Source organism: Enhydra lutris, unplaced genomic scaffold (genome assembly GCF_002288905.1).
Source record: "Enhydra lutris kenyoni isolate GAN:26980312 unplaced genomic scaffold, ASM228890v2 scaffoldscaffold19, whole genome shotgun sequence".
NCBI classification, from domain to species: Eukaryota; Metazoa; Chordata; class Mammalia; order Carnivora; family Mustelidae; genus Enhydra; species Enhydra lutris.
The window spans coordinates 20,027,250-20,050,075 of NW_019154103.1; the positions used below are offsets into that span (position 1 = coordinate 20,027,250).

At 45.5% G+C, this 22,826-nt stretch overlaps 1 protein-coding gene across 3 annotated transcripts; it reads right to left on the reverse strand.

Annotated features, from left to right (window-relative positions):
- Positions 1 to 11,144: 11,144 nt before the first annotated feature.
- Positions 11,145 to 20,451, reverse strand: LOC111148339 (glutaredoxin). Of its 3 annotated transcripts, none has more exons than XM_022504847.1 (3): positions 19,793 to 20,451; positions 14,135 to 14,254; positions 11,145 to 12,555 (listed from the first exon to the last, which is right to left on the reverse strand). In XM_022504847.1, the coding sequence occupies exons 1-2, from the start codon at positions 19,997 to 19,999 to the stop codon at positions 14,141 to 14,143; spliced, it is 321 nt and encodes a 106-aa protein (XP_022360555.1). In that variant the 5' UTR covers positions 20,000 to 20,451; the 3' UTR covers positions 11,145 to 12,555; positions 14,135 to 14,140. The 3 variants fall into 3 exon arrangements, with proteins under 3 accessions (XP_022360555.1, XP_022360554.1, XP_022360556.1); XM_022504846.1 differs by having other exon boundaries at positions 11,145 to 12,560; XM_022504848.1 differs by having other exon boundaries at positions 11,145 to 12,558; positions 14,131 to 14,254.
- Between the last annotated feature and the right edge of the window lie 2,375 nt (positions 20,452 to 22,826).

Sequence of the window (22,826 nt, forward strand, 5' to 3'; positions counted from 1 at the left end):
CTCCCCGCTGAGCAGAGAGCCGGATGTGGGGCTCAATCCCAGGACTCTGGGATCATGACCTGAGCCGAAGGCAGAGGCTTTAATCCACTGAGCCACCCAGGTGCCCCGGTAATGCCCGTTTTTATCCCTGGTAACTTTTGTGTCTTTGAAGTCTGCTCTGCCTAAAATTAATATAGCTTTTATCTGTTTTCTTATGATTAATGTTAACATGATATAGCTTTCTCCATCCACTTACTTTTAATTCATGAGTTTTATATTTAAAGTACATGCCTTGTTTTTTGATCCACTCTGACAATCTCTGTTTAAATTGGTGCACTTTGACCACTGACATTCAGTGATTATTGATGCACTTGGATTAATATCTACCATATTTGTTAACTACTTTTTAGTTTTTGCCCTTTGTTCCTATTTTTGTCTTCCATTCTTCTGCCTTTTGTAGCTTTAATTGAGCATTTTATAAGATTCAGTTTTTTCTCCTTTCATAACATATCAGTTCTTTTTTTCTTACTCTTTTCAGTGGTCACCTTAGAGTTTGCAATATGCATTTGCAACTAATCCAGGTCCACTTTCAAATAACACAGTACTCCTTCACAGGTAACTAACAAACTCATCTTAATTTCTCCCTCCCGTCCCTTATATCATTGCTATTATTCATTTCACTTATATATAAGCTTACATATGTCCATATATATACTTAAGCATACGTAATAAATACATTGTTGCTATTATTATTTTGAATAAACTGCTATCTCTTAGCTCAATTATGAATACTGGCAACAAATTCCTTCAATTTTTCTGAGTCTAGGGAAATCTCTATTTCTCCTTCACTTTTGCAGGGTAATTTTACAGGGTAGAGAATTCTAGTTTGGTGGGCTTTTTCCTCTCAACATTTTAAATATTTTAGTCTACTCTCTTCTTGCTTGCATGGTTTATGAAGAGAAGTCAGATATAATTTTTATGTTTTTTCCTCTATAGGTAAGATGGTTTTTCCTCTGTTTTCTTTCAGGATTTACTCTTTCTCTTATATTTTGAAATATAGTTCAAATATAGTTATATTTGAAATCTAGTTTGAAAACGATATACCTAGATATAGTTGTTGGGTTTTTTTTTGTTTGTTTGTTTGTTTGTTTTTTGGCATTTTTCCTGCTTGATGTTCTCTGAGCTCCCTGGATCTATGGTTTGGTAGCTGATATTAATTTGGGGGAAATTCTTAGTCATTATTGTCTCAAACTTCTTTTGTTCCTTTCCTTTTTCTTCTCTTTCTGGTATTCCCATTGGGCATATGTACTATCCTTTGTAGTTGTTCCATAGTTTTTGGATATCCCGCTCTGTATTTTTTTTTCCCCATCTTTTTTTCTTTGCTTTTCAGTTTTGGAAGTTTCTGTTGAGATACCCTGAGGCTCAAAGATTCTTTCCTCAGTCTTAATCCATTTGGGCTTCTTCACAAATTACCGTAGACTGGGTTTTTTTTTTTTTTTTTTTTTTTTAATAAACAACAGAAATTTATATCTCACAGTTCAGGAATCTAGAAAGTCTGAGATCAAGATGCTAGCATGGTCAGATGAGGACTTTCCTCCTGGTATCTGGTGGCTTCTCACTGTATCCTTATAAGATGGAAGGGGTTAGTGAGCTCTGGGGGGTCTTTTATAAGAGCACTAATCCCATTCAGGAGGGCTCTATTCTAATGACCTAATCACTTCTGAAAAGACCAACTTTCTCACACCTTCACATTGGGCATAAGAACAACAAATAGCACGGAGGACAAGGGGAGATGGAGAAGGGAGTTGAGGGAAATTGGAAGGGGAGGTGAACCATGAGAGACTATGGACTCTGAAAAACAATCTGAGGGTTTTGAAGGGGAGGTTGGAGGTGGGAGGTTGGGGGAACCAGGTGGTGGGTATTGGAGAGGGCACGGATTGCATGGAGCACTGGGTGTGGTGCAAAAACAATGAATACTGTTACGCTGAAAAGAAATTAAAAAAAAAAAAAAACTGAAAAAAAACAACAAAAAAAAGAATTCCTACCTGTGAGGGGCACCTGGGTGGCTTAGTGGGTTAAAGCCTCTGCCTTAATCTCAGGGTCCTGGGATCGAGCCCTGCATCGGGCTCTCTGCTCAGCAGGGAGCCTGCTTCCTCCTCTCTCTCTGCCTGACTCTCTGCCTACTTGTGATCTCTGTCAAATAAATAAATAAAATATTTAAAAAGAAATAAAAATAAAAACAGTATATTAAAAAAAAAAAGAATTCCTACCTGAGAATCTGGAAGGGGGTGCATTTTAGACCATAGCACATGTCAGTCTACTAATGAACCCATCAAAGTGATTCTTTATTTTTGTTATGGTATTTTTGATCTCTGGCATTTCTTTTTAGTTCCTTCTTGGAATTTCCAACCCTCGGCATACATTGCCCCTTTGTTCATGCATGCGTCTACTCTGTCCACAAAAACCCTTGGCATATGAATCATAGTTGTTTTAAATTTCCAGTCTGATAATCCCAACATCCCTGCCCTATCTGTATCTGGTTTTGATGCTTTCTCTCTCTCTCCCTCTCTTCCAATTTTTTTTTTATGCCTTTTTTCACGATGTCCTGGGTAACTGTGATAAACGGGACTTTAGTAATGTGGTGGTGTGGCAGGAGGGAAGCCTTCTGTGGTCCCTTGAGTAGGTATCAGGTTTTAGTGAGTCTGTGTTTCTGGACTATAAGCTTCACATGTCTCTCTCTCTCTCTCTCTCTCTCTCACACACACACACACACACGCACACACACACGCACACACACACACACACACACACACAGACATGCCAAGTAGGATAGGATGGCTTAAATAGAATTGGGTATTTCCATTTTCCCTCCTGGAAGACTACATGGGTCAAAAGTGGACTTTCTCCTCCCCCAGGTCAGTTCATTTCTGATAAAAGCCCAGCAGTTTAGGCCCCAGTTAGAGTTCACTCCTGAGAATAGACCTTGTTAAGAAAAACAGAGTGTTCTGATATATTTCAAAGTTGTTTTTCCCTCCTTCCCCTGCTGGAAGCAAGAGGGGACTTTTCTCCAATATTCACTGTAAGACCTTTGTTTGAACTCCAGGAAGTAAACCTTGCCCAAGTATGGGGGCCCCTTGATGACGGGGCCCCATGTAGTCCACACTGAGCCTCCCGTGATTCAGTAGCTACGGTCCAGGTGTCCCTCCCCGGCTCTAATTCTCACAGAGCTCTCAGCTCTGGTTACTTGAGACACACTGTGTCGGCCTCAGTCTTTCCAATTTGGGGGGCAGTGGTTTACCCTGTGACTTCGTTCCTCTTCGGGATGTAAGGAACACTGTTAATGTCTCAGTTGATTCAGCATTTTACGGGCTGTTGAGACAGAATGTCAACCTCCAAGCTTCTTACATATTGAATTGGACACTGGAGGTCCTCAAGTGCATCAGTTTTTAAAGTCTTTCAGATAAAACAGACTCTCAAAAAGAGTACAAGGCCCACAGCCAGCATGTTGTGTAGCCCAGCCTCTCCCAAACTTATTTGACCATCAAACTGCTTTTGTCATGTAACATTTAGTAATGCGGCATGGAGGCAGTGTTCTTAGAACCCACCCTGGGAATCTCTGAGCCGAGACAGGCCATGCTGGAGAAGAGTCAGATTGTGTCTTATGGCTGTGGCTCGGTGCCCAGAGGCCTGCGAAGGCCCTTGAATGCTTCCTTTTGGACCAGGAAACACAGGTAGGTCTTCTTTACAATGAAAGGCTAGTGAAGGGCAGCATGGTATCATGATGTGCTCCTGGAAGCCTGCTGGGTCCAAATCCTGGCTCTGCTGAGAGACTCTGGGCAACTTACTTAGCCTCTCTGTGTCTTGTTTTTTTTCTGTCTTTAGAATGGAAAATGGCAGTGACAGTATTTGGCTCACAGGACTGCTATAAGGATCCCATGGGGGAAAACGTGCAAAACTTAGAATGAGTATGGCACCTGGTGGGAGCAGCTGGGTCTCTCTAAGCTCCTTTTGCCAAAACACGCAGACTTTGGGGGCACCTGGGTGGCTCAGTGGGTTAAGCCTCTGCCTTTAGCTCAGGTCATGATCTCAGGGTCCTGGGATCGAGCCCCGAATCAGGTTCTCTGCTCAGCAGGGAGCCTGCTTCCCCTTTTCTCTCTGCCTGCCTCTCTGTCTACTTGTGATCTCTCTATCAAATAAATAAACTCTTTAGGAAAAAAAAAACACGCAGACTTTTATATTGTATTTCAGCTGAAGGGGAGATTCCGCAGCCCTTCAAAAATGCCTGGGAAACATGGGAGAGAATTCATTATACACTTGCTTTGGGATGAGTTAACCATTATCCAATACTACCTGTACATAGCAGCTGTTTTCTAGATTCTGATCTATCTAAGCAGAACGACCAAGGACCAGTGGTGTTAGCCATTTCTTTGTTACAGGGCAACAGTTTCTAATATTTCCAAACTTGTGGACCACCTCCCTCCCCATGTTTTGATATTAAAAGATGGGGCGGACCACAGCCTCTTCACATATAGTGGTTGTGCTTTAACCACTGACCAAGAAAACAGTAATGATCAAAAGCCACTGTATATGCTGGGATGCTCTTTTTGTAAGAGTAAATTAAGTATCGGGGTGCCTGGGTGGCTCAGCCTATCGAGGTCCAACTCTTGATCTCAGCTCAGATCTCGAGCTCAGGGTTGTGAGTTCAAGCCCCGTGGAAAAAAATATATAAGTTAATTAAGTAAGTAAACTAAGTATTTTGAATAATTATATGTACGTGTAATGGTTCTTTAGATGAATTATATTTTATTCCCTACTCCTGCTGCCATACAAGAAAATGAACCAAGAAAAACTTCTTCCTGAGTAAACCAATTGTTCACTTTTATTGAAATATTAGAAAAAAACAGATGCAGTAAAAGATACATGCAAAGGCACTTCATAAAGATGAGACGATCTGTGTATGTTCTCTGACCCTCTTGATAGCCCTGAGACCAGGCCAGGTTCTGAAGCTCACAGGGCCCACTCTCCTGAAGTCAAAGAATAACCAATGGAAGGAAGATGCTGAAGATGATCTCGTTAGTGGGGAACACATATCCCTCACCCCTTAAATTCCTATAAAGGGGGATTTTTCTTCTCTTGCCAGCTCAGGGTGTGTTTGAGGGGGCACTTTGAATTCGTGGCTCCATCCTTCATTTGGACAAAGGGAATTTTTCTGGTTATACTAGGGACAGTCTATCAGCCATTGGGCCATACCTGGGTGCCGGGGGTGGAGTAAGTTGTCCTCAAAAGTGGCCCAGAGCCATGTTTTTCCTGTCTGTGGTGCTGCCTGCCTCGGGTTTCCCGGATTGGGAAAGGAAGCACAGCTCCTTTCCGGTCGGTGTGCATTTTGTCTGTCTCAGGCTGTCCCCACATTCTGCCCTTTTGGGAGACGGCTCGTAAACCATCCTTTTTTTCCCTTGCACTCTGTGGCCCTCTGCAGTTACCCAATGACTGGGTTTGTGAGCGACATATTCCAAGCAAGTGGCTAGCTCAAGGCAGTCGGAGTGAGCTCTCTCTGCACATGGGGTTTGCATCGTAGATGCGAGGGGACAGCCCTCCCGCCCTCCTCGTGGCCACAGTTTCTGGCTCAATTCTCTGATTTCCCAGGAGCTGTCGGTTCTTCTTTCCCAGAGCAGATCCTCTGGTCTCTGTTTGACACCTCTGGGTAGCAGTCAGGGAAGACTGTATTAAAGAACATTCATACCTGATCCTCAGGATGACTTGGAAGAATAATAAGGAGAGGCAGTAAAAAAACCTTAAAAACAGAGAGGCACCTTAAAAACAACTTGTAATGTTATGTATAAAGTATGCCAAGTTTCATAAGGCACTCAGAAAATCAAGAAGGCCATAGGTTTGCTCTCTCCTGAGAAAGCTTGGCTGTGGGCTCCCAGGGGCTCCAGCCCTGCTGGCAGTGGGGGGAGAACCTTGACTGAGCAGGAAGATCCAGAAAGAACCAAACCCCAGCTGTTGTGGGTACAACCCCAGGAAGGTGACACAGAGTTCTGCACTTTCATTGCCTCTCCTAATACCCTGTCCTCTCTCCTCCCCCTCCTCCCTTCAGCTTTGCACAGCTCACCAGAAAAGTCACCTGGGGACAGCAAATACAAACCTGTGTGTAAATACAGACCTGTGTCTAAATATCACCTGTGTTTAAATAGACCAGGCTAGAATTCTCTTCCATTCATTATTAAGAGCAAATATTACCCATCGAAATGTTGAATGTATTTAATAAGAAAAGATTGCTATTAATATAAGAAAGAAATTTGACTCAATACATTCAGGAGGCCGGTTCTTTTAACGAATTTCCCAGAACCTACTAACACCAGGTATGGTACAGTGAATTAGGGAGTGTGGCTTTCCCTTACAACCAAATGTTAAGATAATGGCCTAATAATGTTCACTGGGGATATAAATAGCGTGATCTGGGCCACACAGACCCATTTATCATCCTAGGTGTTATTTCCCCTTACGGGCTGTCTTTGGACAGCCTTGAAATTGGAAGGACAGCTGTTTGTTGTCCCATTCGAGGAGCCAGGCTGGAAGCAGCAGATCTACGGCCGTTATTAAAATGGGACACGTGGAGGAGATTGAATCTTTACTTTCTTTTTAACGTAAACAGAAGGAGGAGAGCTTTGGCTCTGAACTGTTTGCCTGGTTATTCCTGTTGCTTTCTCTGCCAGCGCCTTGTGCCAACCTCTCGGTGCCCTTTGGATGATATTCCTTTCTATCCCTGCTTATCATACAGAATTACTCAGCAAGGAGCTGACGGGGAACAGGAGATTAATCACAGGAGAGACTGCACACTGGCCCAGGGGGCTGCCAAATCCCTTTCCCCTGCTTGGCAGCCAGAAGCTGGAGACAAGACCCAACCCCTCAGCTGTGAAACTGGGGAAACGCAATGGCTTAAAAGGAAAACATCCAGAACTAACTGTTGGGTGAGCCTCGCCTGATCATTCATCATTCATCCATCCAAACCTAACAGATATTTATCAAATGCCTATTATGTGCAACTAGTCTTCTTGATGCTGCAGACATAGCAGTAAATAAACAGACACAAATTCCTGGCCTTGAGGAGCTTACATTTTAGGGAAGACAGTGAACAAAATAAACTGCACACTGTATTAGGTGAGTAATGCTATAAAGCAACATAAAACAAGGAAGAGGGATAGGGAATGTCAGGTGATATTTTAAACAGGGTACTATCAGAGGCCTTGTTGAGAAGGTGACATTTGCACAAGGACTGTGGGGAAGGTCACCAGTGGATGAGCCCAATCCAGGGACACAGATCTTCTAACCAATTTTTGGTACCTCATTCTTAAATAGGTGCAGACAGCCAGATCTCAAATGTTCAGGGCAGGAATAAAGCAGAAATAGAAAATAGAAAATAGGGACTCAGTGGGAAAAGAGATGAGGCAGGAATCAGAAGACAGCTTTTAGAAAAGCCCCAAGTATAGCTAGTATCTTTGAGAGATTAAGGGGGGAAAATGTGTTTGCATTTATAATACAAGAACAAGGAGAAAAAAAACAACAACTAAGAACAAGAAAGAACTCTGGGAAATAAATCACAGTTGGATACAAGCTGGTGTAGTCACTCTGGAAAACAGCATGGAGGTTCCTCAAAAAGTTGAAAATAGAGCTACCCTATGACCCAGCAATTGGGTTATTTACCCTAAAGATACCCTATGACCCAGCAAATAGGGTTATTTACCCTAAAGATACAAACGTAGTGATCCGAAGGGACACGTGCCCCCGAATGTTTATAGCAGCAATGTGCACAATAGCCAAACTATGGAAAGAACCTAGATGTCCATCAACAGATGAATGGATAAAGAAGAGGTGGTATATATATACAATGGAATACTATGCAGCTATCAAAAGAAATGAAATCTTGCCATTTGCAATGACGTGGATGGAACTAGAGGGTATTATGCTCAGCGAAATAAGTCAATCAGAGAAAGACAATTATCATATGATCTCCGTGATATGTGGAAGTGGAGATGCAACGTGGGGGGTTTGGGGGGTACAAGGTGGGATCGGAAGGGAGACAAACCATAAGAGACTCTTAATCTCACAAAACAAACTGAGGGTTGCCAGGGGTAGAGGGGTAGGGAGAGGGTGGTGGAGTTATGGACATTGGGGAGGGTATGTGCTATGGTGAGTGCTGTGAAGTGTGTAAACCTGGCGATTCACAGACCTGTACCCCTGGGGCTAATAATACATTATATGTTTATAAAAAAAAAAAAAAACTTTTTAATTATAAAAATAAATAAATAAATCACAGTTGGAAAAAAATTCAGTAAAAAAAGTTTAAAAAAATCACAATAACTTCAGAGAGATAAGATATTGCATTCATGAGACAAAAAGAATCCCATTTAAAAAAAAGGTACAAATAATACTGGAGAGCTGTTGGCAATTAAGAACCTGATATCAGAAATTAAAAACTCACTAGAAAAATAAGAAGATAAAGATGAGTAAACCCCTCAGGAAAAAAAAAATAAGAGAAAATCGAACAAGAATTAAAGGACAATTCCAGAAAAGCCAATATTTTACTACTAGGAGTTGGAGAAAGAGAACACAGAGAAAATGGAGGGGAGGAAATTATCAAATAATCCAATAAAACTAGACATGGACACTCTAAACCTCCACGTAGTCCCCAAAATGTATGAAAATAAATAGACCCTCACCCAGGCACGGCACCGTGATATTTCAGAACTTGGGGCTTAAAGAGAAGATTTTTATAGACTTCCGGAGTATAAAGCAAATACGAAAACCAAACAGGTCACCTACAAAAGACCAAGAATGAGAATGGCTTCCGACTTAGTAGCAGCACTGGTAACCATGAGCTGTGTCTCCAAACTTCTGGAGGAAAATGATTTCCAACTAGAAGCTATATTAGAACTATCAGTCAAATAGGAGGGTAAGATAAAAACATTTTTAGACAAGCCAGGTTTCAAAAATTTACCTTCTACTCTTTCTTAAAAACCTTGGAGGATATAGGGTCTTCCAGAATAAAAAAGAAGACTAAAAAAGAGAAAGACACAATCTGCCAACTTTCCTTCTTTCTTTTGGTATAGGCCTCTCGGAGTTTTCGCTGGGCAAGGGGTTTCCCAGTGGGCACACCATGACCCAGCCTCCGCTGCGGCCGACTGGGGCCATAGACTGAGTTCTGGCTAATGAGATGTGAGCGGCAGTGGTGCACACAACCTTCGGGCTGGCTCTGACCTTGTGGGACAAAGCCTCCCGTCTGCCTCTTGGCTGTCAGGATAGAGAGTATATGTCTTTGTTAAAGCAGTTTAGCTGTAACAAATATATATGGAGAGAGGGAAACAGGAGATCCAGCCCAGGAGAGAAACAAAGTATGCAGAATGGCAGTGAAGAGAGATCCCAGTTAGAGAGCCGTGCCCAGACATAGAGGGCAGCCAGCCCAGACTGGAGCCATTGATGGCTCTCAAGTTTGTATCTTTTTTTTTTCCCCTAACTTGAACAGAGAGTGCCCAAATGAACCCAAAGCAGATCCTTATCTGTACTTGGCTCGCTGTGTGCTGGTGACGTTTTCATTCTTCACAGCACACATTTCGCTAGCTGAGAGGGTACAGGCATGCCACATTCCCACACAAATGGCATGCTTTGACCAGCAGCTGATGGCCGGAGGGGCGCCGTGGAAGGAGAAAATGCCGAGCAGCCCACGTCCATGGACTCTGTTTCTGGGGGATGCCCGGTATTTGTTCCTGCACTAGCTTTCCCAACCAGGGTGTACCTGTGATTCCCAAGGACTCATGGGGCCACCCCTCTAGTAAACTCGGAGGGAAACAGAAGCCAGTTGAAGACTCAGAGACTCTGTTCAGCTTATCTTCTCCTGGGGCCATTGACCTGATTGTCATACCATTGCCCGTGCCTTACACAGCTGGGTTGGTGTTTGTTATTGCTTTTCAAAACTAAAATGTGTTGCATGGGGATATTTAGGGCATAAAACTCTAGAGAAGCATAAGAATGATTATTCCAAAAATGAGCTCATGGTTACCTCTGTGGAGGGGAGGAGGGGGCATGTTGGGAAGGGGCACATAGGCCTCTCTGGTCCTTTATCAGGACCTTAGAATGACTCTATTAGAGAGGGGTTTCATTTCTTAACCTAGGAGGCAGAGATATATGGCTGGTCATTTACAGAACTATGCATTCTACACTCTCTTATATAGGTCAAATATATCTTACATTTCTTTTTTTTTTTTTTAAGATTATTTATTCATTTGAGAGAGAGAGAGAGAGTGTGGAGCAAGTGAGAACAGGGGGAAAAGGGGGAAAGGGAGAGAGAGAAGCAGGCTTCTTGCTGAGCAGGGAGCCGGATGCAGAACTCGATCCCAGGACCCTGAGATCATGACCTGAGTGGAAGGCAGAGGCTTAACCCACTGAGCCATCCACGTGCCTTATCTTACATTTCTTAAGAGGCTTAAATGAAACTGATAAATATGTGGTCAAAACAGAGTTTGTAGATGGGTGGAAAAGGAAGAACTTTCAGTATTGTTGGGCATTTTAAATCTCATGCATGTGTTGCTTTGATAAGAAAAAGATCTGTGCTTGAAACTGGGCTTACTATGACGTTTAAGTCGAGACTAGCCTTTGAGTATTTCTGAATCTGGCAAGAGACCAGTACAGAGGATTAACTGCAGTTCAACCTTATGAGAGTTTTGAAGTCCCTGTATGCAGATACTTTTGGATACAGCAGAGAGAGCAGTGGCGTTTTTTTCGTACAAAGGCAGTGAGGGGAGAGGGTAGACACAGGGAGATAGATAATCTATAAATTAGGCCTCAAATGAGAAGTTTGAAAGTAAAGGCGAAGAAAGCGTGTCTGAGGATGAAGTATGAAAGCAAGCATGGGCAAATGGTCTGGAGGGGATTAGAGACTATGCAGGTTGCACACTGCACAACCCCCAGGGGGACATTCACAGTGTTGTGCAGTACGTAACCTGCACGATCGTCCACAGCCATCTGGTTGAAGGGTATTAGGTAAGAAATGGAAAAATAGAATGTGAAATGAAACTACTACAGGATTCTAAATATTATTCAGTGCTGTGTTGACATATCCCAATTATTTGTCATTTCAGTATGAAATTTAAAATCACACCAACCATTTGTACTCCGTAAAGGACAATAGTATGTACCTTTATTTATAATGGTAAGGGACAAAGACGAATAAAGTTTTAATATGGTGTAGTTCAAATTAATACCATTCCTCAAGATACTGAGAACACAGAAAAGAGTTAGACAAAAATCTCTGTCAATTAACCATTCATACTAGAGACTGCAGAAGAAAGTTAACTTAAAATTGCAATTCTAGAACAAACTTCACAATAAGGGACTCAAGTTTTCATAGAGTGGAGGTAAAAAGGAGAGAGAGAAAATCATTTAGGACCTTGTTTCTCAAATATGGCCACTTTCACAGAACTATTCTTGGGGGAGGGGTTTGTAAGTTTTCTGTGGTAACATTTTCTTTTTTTTTTTTTTTTAATATTTTATTTATTTATTTGACAGAGATCACAAGTAGGCAGAGAGTCAGGCAGAGAGAGAGGAGGAAGCGGGCTCCCCGCTGAGCAGACAGCCTGATGCGGGGCTTGATCCCAGGACCCTGAGATCATGACCTGAGCCGAAGACAGGGGCTTAACCCCCTGAGCCACCCAGGTGCCCCTGTGGTAGCATTTTCAATGTTGTATTTTACTTCTGTTAATAATCTAAACAAGTTAATAAACAGTTATTCTGGATTACCTGGACGCCATCTTACATAACAGAGGTGCCCATGATTGCAGCAGCTGTGATCTCTCTGGCACCTGTTTTCATGTGGTGTTTCTCAAATTAGGTTCTCAAGACCTTTAGAGGCATTGTTGAACATTCCCTAGGAGAATCTGTGACTTGCCAAGGTTAAAAACATTGATTCAGAGCAGTGATTCTCAAGATAGGATGGGGTGGGATGGGGCTCATGACTGGGGAGACCCCCGTATCTTGAAAAAAATACATTCAAAAGACATACTGTTTTTGTAATGCAAATTCTATAAGTCAGTCTCAATGAAGTACCTTTCAGGCAGTAGCCAAAAATCAATTACAGATTCATCCTAGGGGGCCTGGGATAAACTTGGTCGAGAAACACTGGCTTAGAGGTAGAGGTGTCCTAGTATATGCAGAGCAGTTGGGAAGAGACATGTGCCAGAGAGAAAGAAGACCTTTTGGGTCACTGAGTGAATCCTAATCCACTTAGCAGTCAGGGTCTTTTGGAACCCAAAGGGCCAATTAAGAAGAAACCCAAGATATCCACCAACCTTCTCAGACCTGTGGGTTGGGGCAAGTTGGCCTACTTTTAATACTGAGTCAAAAGAAGAAGAAGCTCTTTTTTGCCAACCCCCCCCCTTTTTTTTGTTAACATATTTCAGAGTTTTAAATAAAGAGTTGCTGTGGCTTTTAGCCCCGGCTCCATCCACCACATGATCCACTACACCAGGAAGTGTGCTTATCAACTGACGTGTCATCCAGCTCTCGGGGACAGCATCCTGGGATCTGCTCTGCCAGGAAAAAAAAAAAAATACAAAGAAGTGGATTTTTGTGAAAAGGTAAATCCCCTTATTTTTCCCATTACCAGAACACGGACTCATTCAGAAACAGTTGGCAGCAAAATACTGAGATCGTAGGATGTTAAAAGTGCAAATGGGGGACCGCTAACGCCTACCACGACACAGAGGTAGCTGGGGAAATGGTCTTTCCTGACTTCCCAGCAAGGTCATTTGTTTTCTTCCATTTTTAATCTAAGCCTAAATTGCTCAAAAGTGTTCTGGAATAGAAAACATCTGGCATCACAGTTAAGTGGGGTTTGAGTGCTTTGATAGGCTGCGTGAGGCCACAAACAGACTTAGTGTTCACTTGCTGCGAGGGTGCCGTGGAATTGTGATTAGGTGTTTTATGGTATTGACTACTTCATTTCAAGGTATTCAATTATACTTTTTCAGAAATTCTTTTTTAACTTCTACTACTATTTTGAGTAACCGCCACAAATTATATACAGACATTACTCAAGGGTAAGTTATTAATTAGTGGGCAATAAATATCCTTCAGGGAATATTTTGGTCTAAGAACCATGTATTAGTCAAAGTCTCCTTTAACTTAAAAAAAAAAAAAAAAAAAAAAAAAAAAAAACAACGAGTCTCTCTGCTTGTGAGTCAGGGAAACCGGCCTACTTAGCAACTAACTAGCAATAGCGAGATCTGGGGGAAAGAAGAGCTCGTCAGACCCCAAAATTGCCCTGGTTCATTTTTGAAGAATTCATCACCCTATGGCTTTCCATTCAGCCAAGGATCTCTTCTGGGTGACAACTGCAGAAAACTTTGTTTTGACATTTGGGAACCCAATGAGATTGAATCGATTTGCAATGTGAACACAGGTAATGCAAAAATTACTTCGATTTCAAAATTACACGGAGAATAATCCAAATGGTTTACCACGGCTTCTGTGCCTGGGCCCCCACCCACATTTCTTGCTACTTTCCTTTCTCACTGCACACTTCACTCAATCTCTTCTTGCTCACTTTCTTTTCCTCGAATGTTCCAGACTTGTCAGCTCCGGGCCTTTGCACTTGCTATTTCTTCTGCCCAAAAAGCTCTTTGGCTTTATCTTTACATGGCTCTCCTTCTTGTCAACCAGGTCTCTGCTCCACCAGCTGAGAAAGGCTTTCCTTCACCATATTAGCTCTAAATTGGCTCCCCACTCCCTGCCTCGTCCTATCACGTTATTCTATTAATTTGTTCCAGAAATTATTTCCTTACTTGTTTTTGGTCGGGTTCCCTCTCTGGGATGGTGATTCCACACAATCTTTTTGTTCCTCTCCCTATTCCCGGTGCCTCGTACACTGTCTGCACATAGTAAGTGCTCAATAAAGATGTGCTAAATGAAGGTCAAGTGAAAGGATTTCCTCCTATCCACACAACCTCTTTGTAAAACAGGAAACTCCTCAGTGACCTCACAGTTCTTTAAATCACCCCGCAACACTCTTTCTCTAGCTGAACTGCCCCTCTGGAGTAGAATAAAATCCAGTAGAATGCCACCATCTCCCAGTGTCCTGGCCGGCGTCCCACCCTTCACTCACCTAGAATTACTGCAGAGCTCCAATCTGATTAAGCCGCTTCAAAAGTTCCCCGCTCTGATGCATTTCCGTCAGATCACTGCATCCGCCTATACAATCTTTACCGATAAAGACTCGAGGTACCTAGAAAAGCAAACAAGCTAAGATAGGTGAGGACCTTCATTACTGGGTCGGGAAAAATGACATTTTTTCCTTCCTTTAAAAGTTTCCCATGATCCAGAGCTTTTACCGTCACTTTCTTTTTTTTTTTTTTTTAAAGATTTTATTTATTTATTTGACAGAGATCACAGAGAAGCAGGCAGAGAGAGAGGAGGAAGCAGGCTCCCTGCTGAGCAGAGGGCCCGATGCGGGGCTCGATCCCAGGACCCTGGGACCATAACCTGAGCCGAAGGGAGAGGCTTTAACCCACTGAGCCACCCAGGCGCCCCTTACCGTCACTTTCCAACGTCCTCACGTATGTTCTTTCAGGTCAGAACTTAGTTACAAGCATAAAATTATTCCTTAAAGAAGGTTGGTAAGCCAAGATGTATTTCCTATGGAGAATGTGGTGCGTGCGATTGTCTGACTTGTCAAAATAACTTAAAAATTTCATTCTCGAGATACACATTTCAGGGAAAGAATTTTGGTTGGCCCCGGCTAGACCACCCTGGTTGAATTCTGGTTTCTCTGCAGCTGGGACCACACCTGAGCCCTGAGGCTGAGCCAGGACAACCAGAGGTCAGTTGGTTTCTAAACACAGCTGGAAAAGGATTTGCGTCCTGTGTTGGTCCCCTATTGTTGATTGACAGTAGATTCATCTCTCTCTGCTGTGAGCTCTGTCCTCTGCTGGGGAAGCAGTGGTGGCATGTGACTCTCCTTTTTTCCGTCCCTCCCGTGTCATCGTTTGTCCAAGGGCTATCGCTCACGCTCACGGGAGTAAGGGTTTGGTTTGGTCCCCCAAGGCAAGCCAGGCTGACGGAGTCATTACCCCTGCTGACTGAGATCTTCTCCAGTCACACTCGGGCTCCCTCCCTGCTACTAGCTTCCCAAATGTTTTTAGAGTCCTGGGGGGAGGAGGAAGTCTTCTCCCTGTGGCCCAGACAACTTCCAGGCCAACTTGTAAGGAAAGGCTGATTGGCCCTGAAGAAACAAACAGTACGGGTCACCTGACTGTGAGAAGCAAGTAGGGCCTCTTCCTGAACCCTAATAACCACCTACCACAAGGGGCAGGAGACATGAAAGATAGGAGGCGGTAAAAATATTTTCAAAGCATTGGATTTTCCTCAGAAGGCATCACAATTCGAGTGAATCTTTTCAAGCATAAGAGAGATGAGAAAAAGGGCTGAATTCCTTCAGGAAGTTCTTACAGTGTTTTTGTTAAGAAGGTGTTTTGGTGGGAGTGAGCTTTAAAAATGAAGGCCAGATAGTAAGTGAATCTGCACCACATTTCCGTGGCTATCTCCTGTGTCTGGAGACTGGGAAAGAGCACGGAAAACTGCACGTCAGAGAGAAAGGGCACACGTGTCCTCTTCAGTCACACACGGTGCTGCCTGCCCGACTTGCCCCATGGCTACGTGGGGACCCCGTACGTGGGGATTGCCATCAAGGCAACATCATTTGTATCAGCTGCCGGGATAGCTGTGGAAAGAGGAGGTCAGACATCTAAGTTTTCCCTTGGGTCCTTCCATTATTTTGGAAACAAAGCTCCCACTCCTCCAAATTACTGGGGGGTCTTTCGGCTTTTATCACCCCAGGAACACCCGGCTGTGGTCAGGGTAGCTGTAACCAGAACAGAATCCCAGTGTAATTTCAATATAATTATGCTGCAAGGCTCCTTCTGTTAAAGGCATTGCCTAGTGAAGTAGAAAACATCTGAGCTTTATTTGTGTATTTATTTGACAGAGAGCGAACACGTGTCGGGAAAGGGGCGGGCGGGTAGAGAAAGGGGGAAAGAATCTCGAACAGGCTCCTTGCCGAGCACGGAGCCTGAGCAGGGTTGGATCCCATGACCCTGAGATCTTGACCTGAGCTGAAACCAAGAACCCAGGTGCCCCGAAATCTTCTGAGCTTTAAACAAGGAGGAGATGTATGCACTCTTGAACGTCTGTATTTTCTAAAAGAACTGAGCGATGGTCACCTTCGGCTGGGCTGTGGGCTGAGAGGGTTTGAATTAGTTGGAGAGGGTGCCCTGAAGAGCAAGGAGTCCTCTTCTTAGACCCCACCTGGCAAAGAGGCTGGTTTGCCTGAGAGCTGAGAGGTCCCCTGCCCTCCCGCCCACCCTCTAGATTAGGCAACAGCAAAACCGCTTCCAGCAGGGCAGTTCCTGGAACCTCTGAAAGGAGGTGGACCACAGGCTGCACAGGGCCGGTTGGGGAACTGTGGGGACCCAACGGCTACCTCTTGATCCTGGCTGAGGAAGGATGAAGGAGCACGTGCCCTGTGTCCTCCCCGCCTGGCCTCAGCACCCCTTCCAGGAACCTGAGAGTCTCTTATGGTCAAGGAGCAGGAAGACACTTGCCATCATAAAAATAAGCTTTCTGATCCTGGGGCCTGGACGGGCCTGGCATACCTTTACCCGGCCCTGGCCCCAGCTAGGCAGCTTCTCCTATACTCCAGGGTGCTCACTCGGAGCCAAGGACTCAGCTATTTCCCAAACTCTTCACCCCATCCCTGGCTATGCCCCTGGTACAGGCCACCATCAATTTTAATCTGAGTCACTGCTATAGCCTCCAGGTGTCTCCCAGCTTCAGACCTCAGGCTGGCCTTCCGGCACTCACTTTTCCCCACAGCCACGGCCCTTTTCAAAGTCAGTTTGGGTTACGCCTCTGCTCCAGACTCTTCAGTGGAATCCTACTACACTTCACAAGCCACTTCACACGTCCTTGTAACAGCTTGAGAAGCCTTCCCAGCCCTCACCATTACCTCTTCAACCTCATCTCCTCCTACTTTCCTACTGATTTATGATGCTCCAGTTGGCGCAAGCCTCCCTGCCAGGCACACTTCTACCACAGGACCTCTGCACTCACTCCTTCCACTGCCTGGAACACTGTACCGCTAAATTTCTGCCTTCATTGCTCTCTCACCATCATTAGAGATCTAAAATCAGTGAGGCACCGATGGCTTCGTTTGAAACAGGCCCTTGCTGCCAAGTGTCCACCTCCCTTTCCTACCTAGTTTTTTCTCTTTAGCACTTATCACCTTCCAACAAACTGTTTTACTTTTTGTGTTTACTAGAATGTAAATTCCTCAAAGGCAAGAGTTTTTGTTTGGTTCCTGGCGATTTTCCAATGTCCGGGAAAGTGCTCTGGTAGGTCATAGGTGCTTAAAAAAATTTCTGCACCCAACAAAATTATTCTTCCCAGGCGAAGGAGAAATTACTTTCACACACAAGCAAAATTTGAGGAAATTTGTTGCCAACAGAGCTGCCTCGCAGGAAATGTTCAAAGAAGTTCTTTAGAGAGAAGGAATATGATATGGGTCAGAAACTCAGAACTACATAAAGGAAGAGCAGGAGAGAGAGAATAAATGAAGGTACTGATCTGCGAGATTTGGCCATGGCAAAACCCAAACAATTTCTTCAAGTACATGGCCTGACTGAAGACATAAGTTTCTGGAATCAGTCAGGTCCTGCTGGGCTCCTACTACGTGCGCATCACCATAGGTCATTACAGGGAAGTAAGAGCAACGACTTCCAAGTCTCTTGTTTCTTCAGATGTAAACCCTTCCTTGGGAGGGAACCTGAAGTTGACCCCATAAAAGGATCTGTTCTTCCCCTTGAAGGAATGCATTCAGGCTCAAGAACCTGTGAAAGGTCTTTTTAAGAATTCAGAAACAAAAGACTAAAAGACAAATTTTTCTTTGTGGAGAGACAGGAGAAAAAATGTGCCAAAAGAATGCATGAAGAGGTTTCCCCCTCTAAAGAAGAGATATTACCAGGCTGACAAGGAATTCTCAAAATTTGTTCCATGTTGGAATTACTTGGGGATCTTTTTTTTTTCTTTTGGTAGGAAAGGAACTATTTTTTTTCCAGCCTCGTTAGGGTATAATTGACAAATTTGTATATATGTAAGATCTACAATACTATGATTTGATATACGTACACATTTTTAAATGATCACCACAATCAAGTTAATTAACAAGCCCATCACCTTACCTAGTTAACTTCTGTCTCTGTGTGGCAAGGACACGTAAGATCTCCTCCAGAGCCAACTTCAAGCATACAGTGCAGTATTATTAACTAGTCATCTTGCTGTCCACTAGATCCTTAGAATTTCCCTGTCTTATGACTCAGAGATTGTACCCTTTGATCTGGGGATCTTTAAAACTATTGATGCCTGGCTCCCAACTCTGATTTAACTGATATGGAGAATGACTTGCGCATCCAGATTTCTTAAAAAGCTCCCCATGGTGCCGATGTACAGCAGGCTTTAGGAGCCGCTGACTGAGAGGGGTCCACCCGTCCCAGCGGGGTCCTTGGCAGCGTCTGCCCTGCCCTTTGGCTCTCAGGACGTGGACAGCAGGAGTCTCTGACCACTGTGTTCTCTGCTGCAGGACCCCTCAGACACTGGAGTCCTCAGCTCACAGCTGGGGCCCTGGAAGCAATAGGGTAACAGGTTTAGCCTCCATCTGTGCCAAAATATACTGGTCTGTGACTGGAGAGGCAAGGAGAAACAGCCTCCGGTGCTTTATGCTCGGAACCCAGACAGAAGCCTTCAGTCCAACTCAGACCGAAGCAGGAGATGTGCTTCTGCAAACGCTGTGTCCAAGAACGTGCATCTGAGGCAGGCTGGGGTGAGCTGGGGGGCCGGCCCCTAGCCCACCCAGCGCCAGAGGACTCAGGCAAGCTGGCTGGCCATCGCTCCAGAAACCGGGCGTGCCGAGGCAGAGGAAGCCTTTTTAGATAGAGAAAAGCAGTTCTTAGAGGGGCTCGTGGTCTATTGAGAGTGAAGGGGACTTGGTGGTCCCTTGCTCTCTTGCTCTCGTCTGGTCTTGCATAGGGGGAGGTCCTTGAAGATCACCCAGGTGGTGTCTTACAGGATCACACTGCAAAAGCCCTTGTGAGAGCCATGCTGGAACTCTGGCCCCTGGACTCCCTACTAGCACAGGCCTGGAAGCATCTCAGAGAAGGGGCAAATCAGGAGCCTTTAGATTGTTCCAGTGGGTGGAGTTAGATAAGATAGGGAAGAATGAGCTAATTGGGTTATATGGTTAAAGCAAGCTTAGAGAAAAGATTGAAGGACAGCAAATCCTGCTTGGCCAGATGAACCCAGAAGAAAGAGTGCATAGGATTCCTGCGTTCAGTAGCAGAAACGCCCAGGTCACCCGGGGCCCCTGTAGCCCACCTTCCAACCCCAGCCCTGTAAGCTGCAAACTGTCATTTCCTGGCAGTGCTTGAAACAAAGACTCCAGATAGCTCACCCACTCCGGGATAGCTGCTGGGCCCGCGGACCCGACGCACGGCACAGGGTCTAAGAGGACCTCTGGCTGCAGCCCAGCTGCCCGGTCCCCTGAGCGGCAGTGTCTTCTCTTCGTCACCCTCCCCCACCCTGCAGGGCCCTCCGATGGCGCCTTGAGTGAGGGAGCCCTAGCGGTGTCCTAGAGAAAGGCACAGGCGGATCCCCTGCACAGCCCCCACAAGAAAAGGGAATCTGAGAACCCTTGGCCCAGCCTTTGAGAACTCACCGTTCTGGCTCCTGTGAGCATTTCCAAATAGTCTTGAATCTTGCTTGTGTCACTGGTCGCCGTGATATCGACAAATTCCAAAAGCCCTTGTTTGAAGGGCAGCTCCCTGAGGAGCTCCTGGGTCCTTCTGCAGTAGGGGCAGGTGGGCTTGATGAACACGACCACCTTCCCGGGCTGGATTTTGCTGTTCACGAACTCTTGAGCCATGCTGATAGGCGGCTGCCTCCTGGGGAGGAATCCTCAATTGCCGGTACCGCTGGGGTGTAAAGCGGTGGCCGGGCCAGCTGGCTCGCATTTAAAGGAACCTCCCCAGAGGAGGAGTTTGCCCTGGCGCGTGCTGGGGTTTTAAAGAGACAGCTCCAATGTCATTTCAGCCTGTTATGATTCACCAGCTGGAGATGCCGAGGTCGGCATCCTTGTTGTTCATCAATAGCTATGTCCGGGATGTCGGCGTTGTCCTCAGCTTTTCCAGGAGCACCCGCCCTTTGGCAGAGAGTGTAGTCAAAGCACCCTTCGGGGAAGCATCCAGGGTACAGACCAGCCCCCTGGGGAGAGGGCTGAGCCAGCAGTGACTTCTTAGGAGTCCAGTCTTTGGTTTCCCTCTCAGACCCACCGATGCTCACGTGGAAACAGAATCACTCATGAAACATGGAAATCCCCTCAGAGGAAGTGAAACTGAAATTGGGACTTTGCCTCCATCTTGACGTGGCTCCCAGGGCATTTGGCTTGGCCCGGTGGATGGGTGGTTTGTGGTTGTGATTGCTTTAATGGAATTAGTTCCCAACCCTTAAAAATCTGGAGATTTCACAGAAGGATCTGGTCTTGCAACCTCTCTCTGAAAAGCCGGGTCACACTGACTTGTGGCAGCACCCTCTCCTAGGGGCGGATGGGAGTGGCTCCCATTTGCTATAGGCCACCGGCTAGCTCCAGTCTTCCCGGACACCTGCTGCTTTAGGGCCATAAGCATTTTGAATTTGGGACCTCTGAACATCAGTTTACCATGAAAGCAGATTCCAACACACACCCCGATTTCAAACTGCAGGTTCAAGGAGGGTCTTTTTCTCTGTTTAACCCTCCATTTGTGCCCCTTTGTTTTCTATGTTTGGGAATGAAGTGGAGTAATAACTTGGCTACTGCATTCACCTCAAGCAGGGTCTGTGGCACCGGAAACTGTGATGTTCTCCCCTGCATGGCCCACAGTCCCTGGTGGGGGGAGCAGTCTTCTGTTCTAGGTTCAGTTCTGACCCCCCTGTATGCAGTCAGTTAAATCAAACAATCCAAGAAACACCACCTTTAAAAGTGAGTCCTTCTTTTCTGCAAGAAGTTTTACACTGAAACTCTTTCAGGAGGGGTAGGGCTAGGGCCAGCGAGGGACCCTTCCTTGGATTGTCATGTCAGCAGAATCCCCAGCATCGTATGATCCACAGAGGGAAGAAGATGGACTCCCAGAAGCAGCTCTAACTATTACTAAAATTAAATGGCAAAATGAGAAACCCAGATTTTGAGTCACAGAAAGGGAGCTACTGAAATCTCTGTCAGCAAAAAGAATGTGCTTAGGGGCTAGGGTCCTGAGGCACTTGTCCCACTCAGGGCTGGGAACCGCCCAGCCCATGGCTTCACGTCCCTCCTGCCCAAGCACAGAGCAGATTCTCTCACCATTTCCACCCACTTCCTTCCTTTAGCTGCTGCTCCTGTGGTCAGGCTCCTCCCCGGGGCCCCGAGTCTCTTCAGGGACCTGGGGGAGTGGGGTGCCGCCTTCTGTTCCCTGGGCCTGAGGTTCATTGGCAGGCCTTGTACTTGGCTATTTCCTCAGAGCCTTTGTCTTCCCACTGTCTGGGGTTTGCCTGCCCCTCTCTGGGGATCTTTTCTGCCAGTTGCAACTCTGTTCAAGTCCCTCATGGTTGAAAACCACCACCTTTCATCTCCTTCGAACCTGCTCTCCTGCCCATGCCCTTTCCCCACAACCAAGTGTCTGTCAAGTGTCAGGCTGTTCCGATTGCTGTTTGTAGTTTCTCCACCTCCCACTCTTTCCTCACCTCATTGCAATCTGACCTCCTTATCAGCTCTTCTGCCCAAACTCTTTTGCTAAGTCATTGTGTGGCCAGGTGTCCTGAGAGACTAATGCACAAGTGTGGGTGTGGAGTTATTGGTAAACTGGTGGAGTGAACTTCCCAAAAGATCTCGGCACGCAGGGTCCCCTGGGAGTCTGGGTACCTAGGGCAGAGCCTGGGGTAGGGGGGAGACTCTGTGGTCTGCTCTACAGCTCAGCCCCAAGGACTGGTGTCTGAGGCCTTAGGACGGATGGGCACACACCTGGAGAAGGCATTTTCCTGAGGGACTTTGTGAGGCATGGAGCACAAACAGATGACAAATAGGGGGGTGTCCTTTTCATTTCTCAGAAAATGCTGTGGCTTCAGCTCAGGGAATAGGTCAGAGCTTAGAATACTCTGCTGCCTCGGAATCATGAAGGTGCATTGCTTTGGCAGTTCAAGAGATGGAACCCGTTAATCTCGGGGGCATCTCAGGGGGGCTGTGGGGAGGCCCGGTCCCCAAGAGTGGTGGATATCAGATGCTGGTGTGTGTGGAGAAGCACACGGGCCCTCTTCTTGGGCCTGGACACTGCTCTTCCAGGCACTCAGAGAAATACTGGGAAGCAAGGACTTCTCTTCAGGGAGTGGAGGTCCTGCTCTGCAGATGGTTGGCAATGGCACCGAGCCAGTGATGTGTGTGAAATGGTGGCTGGTACTATTCATGTGACCCTGAGTGGACCCACAGGCTGATGAGGGCTGGGGAAATTTGGCCACACATGAACATGTTTCAGGCTTTTTCCTGACTTCCCCTTTTGTAGGACTTGACCACATAGGTCACCATCCCCTCTTGAAGCTTTCTTCTTCAAAAGGTCATTTGCAACTTGCTTTTTTAAAATTCTTCCTGTATCTCTGGATATTCTGTCTCAGATTTCTCAGATTTCTCGCTCAAGAATTTTGCCCACACATGTGGTATATCCTTTTGTCATTGTGCACACACCCTCCTT